We start from the raw sequence: 9290 nt of genomic DNA on the forward strand, positions 1-9290 counted from the left end.
CAATATATCAAAACTAATAAATTAAGTATAATATGTTAAAAGTTAAAAAAAACATAATTTTATAAGTATAATTAAAGATATTATTTTAATATTGAAATTTAGTTTATATATGAATACACTTTAGATTTGATATTTATTTAACCTAATTACCAAATTATAATTATTATTATAAAGAAATTGAAAAGTTATGGAAGTTTCAAATGTATGTGATGTAAGGAAAAAAAAATAAGGGTTTCAAATGAATGAAATTCAAGAAAAAATGTAGCTTTATAAGTATGTATGATATATATATATATATATATATATATATATATATATATATATATATATATATATATATATATATATATATATATATATATATATATATATATATATATATATATATATATATATATATATATATATATATATATATATATATATATATACACGGCAAACACTATAAAATAAGTCGTTAGCTTTTGTTCCTCTCTCCAGAATTAAAAACCTCTGAGAGGGTGTCTGCTCTGCTCCATCCGGCGCTGCCACTCCTTTTCCACCTCTCTCCCTTGCCGCCTTTGCAGAAAATTTGGTAAAGGAGCAAACGCATTCAAGTTTTTAGCGGCCGCTTTTGCAATTATTGCTCGACTCCACAATCACGTCGTACATACATAATTCATTGCATATACATACAACACTTCCTTTTCTCTCTATATAAAACTTCCATTTCTTTGAAGAAACAACCCAACATTTATTTGCATCTTCCAGGATCTAGGGACTACGGTAACGCGGTAAGAGCTTGTTAGAATATATTTTTTTGTTTGTTTGGATCTGGAGTTTTTTGTTTCTGATTTTAGATCTGCCTCGATGATTTGACTAGATAATCGAAGAAATGTTGGGTGAAAAGCAAGCTGAGGAGTCGATAGTTCCGTCGAATTACAGCGAGACTGAAAATGGAGAAAGAGGCGGGAAAGGAGGAGATGGTGAATTCGAAGATCACTCTGTTTTCAGTATGAAAAATATACTATGGCATGGAGGCTCTGTTTGGGATGCTTGGTTTAGTTGTTCGTCAAATCAAGTAAAGCATACAACAATCCAACTCCATAATTAGATTCCTTCTTCACTTTAAACCGAATAATTGAAACCTGAACGTACATGTGTTTATGCAGGTGGCACAAGTGCTATTAACCCTTCCATATTCGTTTTCTCAATTGGGAATGGTATCAGGGATTGTTCTTCAAATCTTCTATGGTCTTCTAGGAAGCTGGACTGCGTACCTTATCAGTGTCCTTTACGTTGAATACAGAGCTAGAAAAGAGAAGGAAAATGTTAACTTCAAAAACCATGTTATTCAGGTATACTTCTTCGATTCATCAACTTTTCCCAAACTTAATCACAATATTATCAATCTTCTTACACAATTGTTTTTAAATTTGTAGTGGTTTGAAGTTCTTGATGGATTGCTTGGGCCTTATTGGAAAGCAATAGGTCTAGCTTTCAACTGCACTTTTCTTCTCTTTGGCTCTGTAATACAACTTATAGCTTGTGCAAGGTATGTATTCATTGTGATCTTGTTTTTTTCGATAATTTTGATCAATGAAAATTTTGAGTAATATCGATTTTTTTTTTTGTTTCTACAAAATAACAGCAACATATACTACATAAATGATCATCTGGACAAGAGGACATGGACATATATTTTTGGAGCTTGCTGTGCAACCACTGTCTTCATTCCTTCATTCCATAACTACAGAATCTGGTCATTTCTGGGCCTTGGAATGACCACTTACACTGCGTGGTATATGGCGATTGCAGCTTTAATCCATGGCCAGGTTCTCTTTCTCTCTCTAAAACTCCTTAATACACAATCTCCAATGCGTGATGCACAACTTGAAAGTTCTTTCCTTTTAGTGGATTCTATATTTGGAAAGATGAAATAAAGTCAGTGTAGTGATTTGAGAAACTCGGTTGTTGTGTACACATTGGAAACAATAAAAAGGCCAAATCGAGATCGATGTACAAATTAAACTCCACAATGTACAAGTTTTTGAAGAATTATTGTTCTGATTTGCTGTCTCTTTCATGGGAGTTGCAGGTTGATGGCGTTGAACATTCTGCTCCACAGAAGCTTGTGTTGTATTTCACCGGCGCCACCAATATTCTGTACACCTTCGGCGGACATGCTGTCACTGTGTAAGTCTATTTTTTTACACCCACCAACGTACAACCTTCAATGCATGGTGTACATCTGGACTTTATTGAAAAATGTTTTTATTATGAAGAAAGTTACGATTTTTATATTCTAATCTTTTAAATTAAATTCTAAGAACTTTATGTTATGTTATTAATTTTTGCCTTGTAAGGAATATTTTTTTTAAAATATTTGGTTATTAATAGAATATTAAATTTAATGGTAATCGAATTTTTTTCTTTTTTGGAAAAATGGGTGTAAAAGCACCTTTTATTCTTCTTCTATAATCTATGCGCAGCTTTCGCCAGGTTGTCCGGGTGTTTGAACCTTAAAACACTTTACAATGAAGATTTTGTTTTTTTAGTTTAAAAAAAATCCAAAAATCCTAATACCAAATTCCAATTCTGACCTTATTATATATATTTTATTAATTCTTTATTATTTATTATTTATAGTGAAATTATGCACGCGATGTGGAAACCCCAAAAGTTCAAGTATATTTACCTTCTTGCCACTCTCTATGTTTTCACACTAACCCTTCCATCATCCGCCGCCGTCTACTGGGCCTTCGGCGACGAGCTTCTCAACCACTCCAACGCCTTCTCCCTTCTTCCCAAAACCCGGTGGCGTGATGCTGCCGTCATTCTCATGCTCATTCATCAGGTAAAATTACCATTCTACCCCTTACCTACTTGTACTCTACAACCATGTAATGCAAATTACATCATGTTTACATTTTTACTGGGTTTTATTCGACAGTTTATTACATTTGGATTCGCATGTACGCCGTTGTATTTTGTGTGGGAGAAGGTAATAGGGATGCATGATACAAAGAGCATATGTTTACGGGCAGTAGCGAGGCTGCCCGTAGTTATACCCATATGGTTTTTAGCTATCATTTTTCCTTTCTTTGGACCCATCAATTCAGCAGTTGGGGCACTTTTGGTCAGCTTCACGGTCTACATCATCCCTGCCCTTGCCCATATGCTCACCTACAGAAAAGCATCTGCCCGACAGGTAAAATTAAAAAATATATATATATTTTCAATTTTATCTATAAAAAAAATTTAGATAGTTTTTTGATACAGTGTCTTATCTAAAAACATTTTTTTTTGATATTGTGATTTGATTTAAAGTACAATGCTATAATAACAGTTTTAATTTTTTTTTACAGAATGCGGCTGAGAAGCCTCCGGGTTTCCTACCAAGCTGGACCGCAATGTATGTGATCAATGCCTTTGTGGTCGTATGGGTTTTAGTGGTTGGGTTTGGATTCGGTGGATGGGCGAGCATGACAAACTTTGTACGCCAGGTTGACACATTCGGTCTGTTTGCTAAGTGTTATCAGTGTAAACCTGCAGTGCCGCCTCCACCAAAACATTGACTCGATAATCATGAGTCAACTCGGAAGTAAACGAGCTTTTTTTTTTTTTTTTTTTTTTTAATTAATATTTTTGTATTATAGATGGGGAGCACAAATTATTTTCCCCTACATGTGATGTGTCGTGGATTGTTTACTATTTTTTTTTGTTTGTTTTCTTTTTAATTTAAGAAGTAGATTAAAAATATTTGTGATGATTGAGGATTCCAAGTGTTCGCTTAATTTAAATTCATGTTGCTTAGTTTTGTTATATTCCTCTTTTGCTGGATGGGCATCTCATTATTGTTTTTTTTTTTTTGGTCCTAAAGTGAGTTCTTTTTCCTTTTATTTATATGGATAATATTTGTAATGGATTACGTTTTTGGCTAATAGAAAATAGGAAGAATAAGGTAAGATAGTGATTTGTGTTGCGCTTGTTTATTTCATTCGGATCGAGACCGATTTTAATGAGATAATGTTATAACTTTCTTTGACATAAAAAGATTAAACATGGTGAGACAATGACACTCATTATTTCTCATGTAAATGAATGACTACATTAATGTTCAAACATATGTCGATTGTCTTTTTATAAATTATCATATGCATATTAATAGTGCATATTAATAGATGAGGACGTTCTCCTATCACTTAACAATTTAAGCGTATCCGTTTATACTATTAAGTTAGAAAAGCCAATGTAGAAATTAAGGTCTTTAATGCCATTAAGTTAAAAAAAAAAACTAGTTGTTGTTTTATAAAAGATATAAGCCAATAGGGGAGACCAAGGCAATAAATGCAAGATGGGCTTTGATAAATAAAAGAAAGATGTTGACAATACTAAGCAAGGGATCTTTAGATGGAATGGGCCTTGGTCCCTATTACTTCACTTCACTTCACATGGGTGCCACGTGACCCTTCTTTACTCTCGATCTTCTTTAATTCACTTCAAATCGAAGTATCAAACTAGGCACATGATTCGCAATCGGTGAACATGCATGAACCTTCTCATCCATATGCTCATTTCCAATCATCCCTCAACTATTGGATTCTTTATTCTTTTATTTTTCTTTCTTTCTAAAAGGTAAATAAATAAAAGTTAGTATAAAAGACTATGTATAATGTTAGAAGGACATTGGGTTTGATTATGAATATCATGTTTAAGCTTTTATTGAATTATTAGAGATGACTAGATGACTGAGTATGACTCTTGGCAAAAAAATCATATTAAATGTAGTTTCTTGTGTTATATCAATGAATAAACGAACATGCAGGCCTTGAGTTTAAATTACATTTTTGTTCATTGTCAATGAATTATTACTAATGTACGTGATTCAAAGTTTTAATTAGTTTAAAAAACAATATTGAGAATATAATTACGACTTAAAATTGGACACTAATTTGATAAAATATTATAAGTATGTAGAATGACCTATCAAATGTGATCATCGTAGAGAATAATCAACAATAGTGTACTATAAACAAAATATTGCTCTTATTTTTATTGATGACGAAGTACAAAACATATTAAAATCCAAGAATTAAGAATCTATGAAAATTTCCTGAAAAAGATAATAATCTATTAATGATTTTGGTGTCATCAATATTTTAGTATAGTTAAAATTCTATTTGAGATAGATGTGATTTCTATATGATGTGTTGCATAAGATGGGGTTTGGTTCTAAGTAGAGAACTTGGATTCAGGTGTTAAAAACAACTACTTTTGCTTATAACACTTAACAAAATCGAATCTAACTATGTAATATTCTTTTTAATGCTAACATTAAACCACTATTCAAAGTAAAATAAATAAATAAATAAAAAACCTTGAGTCCCTTGACATATATTTCGTTAAAAACATAAAATTAAACACATGTGCCTTATTGCACTTTAATTGGCCTTGAAAAACTAGATGCCCCTTCTCTTTTCCAAATAGCATCAAGAAGACTCAATGTGCTTCTTCCTTTTTTGTGATTTCCTTTTGTTTTCTTTGGCTTCATCAATGCTTTAGTCCACAATCTAGATGAGGAAAAATGTAATTAGGACAAATTACAAATCTTCAACTAATGAACTCAATATTCTAGGAAAAATGTAACTAGAAACATAATTAGGAAACAATGTAACTTTCATTTCCAGAAAAATAATTAGGAAAAAATGGAACTTTCATTTCCAGAAACATATCTTTACTTTTGAAAAATCCCAAAAATATGGTCAAAAAATTTCGTTTTTAATTATAATAAAACGATAGTTATCAAACATCACATAAAAATCATAAGTCGTGTATCTCAAAATATCAAAAACATCTGTAAAATATATCAGAATATAAACATCCCAGGCTAACAAATGGTGTGTGCACTGCAGTCATCCTGAGCTCTTTCCCTTGCTATCGGAAGTACCTGAAACCAAAACTGAAAACTGTAAGCACGAAGCTTAGTAAGTCTCCCCAAACTACCACATACCATACATATAATCCCATAATCACATAATAACATAACACGGGCCTTGCCCTGAAACATTCCTAAAAACACGGTCCAAAAATTTCGTTTTGAAAACTATTATAAAACCATAAATCATCCATAATCATAAAGAAATCCATACATCATGTATCTCAAAATGTCGTATCAAATATTGTGACAAAACATATGATAAAATATCAGAGTCTCAAAACAATCCCAGGCTGAATGTTATGGTGTGTGCCATGCGATTACCCCGAGCCCTTCCCTTGCTACCGGAAGTGCCTGAAACCAAAACTGAAACTATAAGCATGAAGCTTAACGAGTCTCCCCAAACTACCACATACCATACAAATATCATACAACTAGGAGATACGGGCCCCACCCACTCTCATGGAGATTCGGGCCCCGCCCATACTCTGTTATCTAGGAGATTCGGGCACTGCCCACACTCCACTGTCTAGGAGATTCGGGCCCCGCCCACACTCCGCTGTCCAGGAGATTCGGGCCCCGCCCACACCCCGCTACTAACATGCATACAAGTATCATACAGACAACAAGTATATCTACCAAGTAATCACATATCTATGCTAAAGTAATACTAAGAGAATCGGGCCCCGCCCACACTCAACTAATAACATATCATATAGATGGGCCGACCTTGGTGCCTTCGACCCGTCCATACTAAAAGGAAACTCACCTCGTATGATTGACTATTGAAAATCTAAGTGAGGAATCCTTGTATGCTGCTACGACGACTCTCCGACTATAAATTTCATAATGACACTTAGTTAGAAACTGATGACCCTTCTTAGGGTAAAATGACCATTTTACCCCCGGTCAAAGTCAACATCCTGGTCAAGGTCAAGTTTCCAAGTTGACCAAAATCGTCGAGTCAGCCTTGTGACTTGTCGAGTTCTAGAATTTAACACCCAAGAATCGCGACTCGGCTCGCTGAGTCATCCTATGACTCGTTGATTTTCCAAGCTACTTATCATCATGATTGGTCGAACTGACTCGTCAAGTCATCCTTAGACTCGCCACTGCACCTTCACTAGCTCGACCCTTTTGTTCCTTAGCTCCTTCGTCTTGCGATCTAGAATCGCCACTGGCCTCTCTATGTAATTTAGGTTTTCATCAACCTAAATATCCTTTATGGGTACCACTGTTGAATCATCCACCAAGCACTTCCGTAGCTGGGAAACGTGGAATGTGCTGTGGATATGGTTGAGCTCTGCTGGAAGGTCCAACCGGTAAGCAACCTGACCCACTTGGGCCAACACCCTAAACGGAACAATGAACCTAGGGCCCATCTTGCCCCGCTTCCGAAACCTAATAACACCCTTCCAGGGCGACACTTTTAGGAGGACCATGTCGCCCACCTGAAACTCCAAATCTAAATGCCGCTTGTCGGCGTAGCTCTTCTGCTGGCTCTAAGCCGTTTGGAGCCTGCTCCGGACCTGCTGAATCCGCTCCGTGGTCTTGAGTACTACCTCCATAATCCCCATGACCCTCTGACCGACCTCACTTCAACAGATTGGGGCTCTCATGATGGGAATGGAGGACAAGGTCTTCTCTTTCTTTACCACTAGTTGACTGTTGTACATTGTCGTATCCAAGTCAGCAAGGGTGAAGTGGGAACCAAAATGGGTACTCTTGGATCCTAAGCAGAACAATAAATAACATAAGAAGTTAGGATCCTCCATAAAAAAATGAGGAAGAAGAAATTAGGTTTCTTACTTTTCGACATGGAGACAGTGGTAGACGAACTTTCTTGATGATTGAATTGGTTGAGTTTGAATTACCTCTTTGATTCAGACAAAGTGAAAAAGATTTTGATCATTTTTCTGTATCTCCAGCGGGAGGAAATAATTCGTCGAACTTGAAGGCTGCAAAACATCAAATAAGATAAGAAAAGTGAATGTCAGGATCCTTAATGTAAAAATATGAAATCCTACCCTTCTTTATCTAGGATTATGGTAAAAGATTCCTGTCAGGAATCAAGTCACGTCTTATGAAGAAATACTTCCCTTTCCAAGCACCATCATTATGCTTGGACTTCAAAACACGGGGTAGTCTCTTAGTTTTGACCTTCACAAGGAAATGGGAGTTCCCAAAAGTCATAAGATCATAAATATAGGCTAGCTCATTTATGCCAACAGAAAGATTCCTGGAATGATTCAATTGATCAATCCAATAGAGGATCCTCCAAATCATTGGCATGACTTGAATGTGCAAGATTTTTGTGATCTCAAAAATTTCAGAAATGATTCTGGAGAAGGGGTTAGAGAGTCCTAGGGTGAAAGGATACTCAGGGAGACAAACCCAAGTAAAAGAAACGAAATCAGGCTGAATCCTGGCATTGAAAGCCCTAAAAACGATACCGATAGGAAAAGTTTCGGCCGACTTCAAGATCTCGATGTCATCATCGGTGAAGGTACAAGTATAAGACAAGACCTTCTGATCCATGAAATCATCACTGGGTATAGCAATGATGCTTGCACGAGATCGAGTTGCTTTCATGACCATGATCGAAATTGAATAGGGACGAAAACAAAAAGGAAACGAGAAAAGTACCTTCGAATGATATTTGATTAACGTTGGAAATAAGAGCTAAAAGAGTAAGATAAAACTGAAAGGTTAGGTGTAACGTCCCAAAATTCAAGACTAAAATTTCTTTTAATAAAATATTACTTAAAGTAAAATCGTCGATTCAAAGCATAATCAAGTAATAGTTTTCAAAACACATGTTCATTATCAGAGTACTACATCCCAGGCTGTCTAAAATATGGTGTGTGCCATGCGATCATCCCGAGCTCCGTCATCCGCTACCGGAAGTTCCTGAAACCAAAATTGAAAACCCTAAGCACGAAGCTTAGTGAGTTGCCCACCCTACCACATACCATGCAAACATACAACATACATACTGCCAGGCTATTCTGGGGTGCCTGACTACCCTGTACGACCATTCTGGGGTATCGACTACCCGTGCGGCCATTCTGGGGTGCCGACTATCCGTGTCAAGCCATTCTGGGGTGCTGACTACCCGTGTCAAGCCATTCTGGGGTGCTAACTACCCGTCGGTCCTAACAACCGATCCTCGGGGACTATTTCACCCCTTACTGCTACTAGCACATATGTCGTAACATAACATATTATCAGACATATCTGGGGTGTCTGACCTACCCTTCGGTCCTAACAACCGAACTCTACTACTATCACATACAAATATCATAACGTAACAGATTATCAGACATATATGGGGTGTCTGAACTACCCTTCGGTCCTAACAACCGAACTTGGG

General features: G+C 35.9%; 1 protein-coding gene across 1 annotated transcript; it reads left to right on the plus strand.

Moving 5' to 3' along the window:
- The first annotated feature begins 443 nt into the window (after positions 1-443).
- Positions 444-3804, plus strand: LOC111884070 (auxin transporter-like protein 2). The gene is made up of 9 exons (XM_023880399.2): positions 444-773; positions 863-1060; positions 1152-1337; positions 1422-1534; positions 1631-1814; positions 2078-2175; positions 2629-2836; positions 2933-3190; positions 3348-3804. Exons 2-9 carry the CDS (start codon positions 875-877, stop codon positions 3555-3557), a joined length of 1443 nt encoding a protein of 480 aa, XP_023736167.1. The 5' UTR covers positions 444-773; positions 863-874; the 3' UTR covers positions 3558-3804.
- The last annotated feature ends 5486 nt before the right edge of the window (positions 3805-9290 follow it).

Source organism: Lactuca sativa, chromosome 8, assembly GCF_002870075.4.
Source record: "Lactuca sativa cultivar Salinas chromosome 8, Lsat_Salinas_v11, whole genome shotgun sequence".
Classification (NCBI taxonomy): domain Eukaryota; kingdom Viridiplantae; phylum Streptophyta; class Magnoliopsida; order Asterales; family Asteraceae; genus Lactuca; species Lactuca sativa.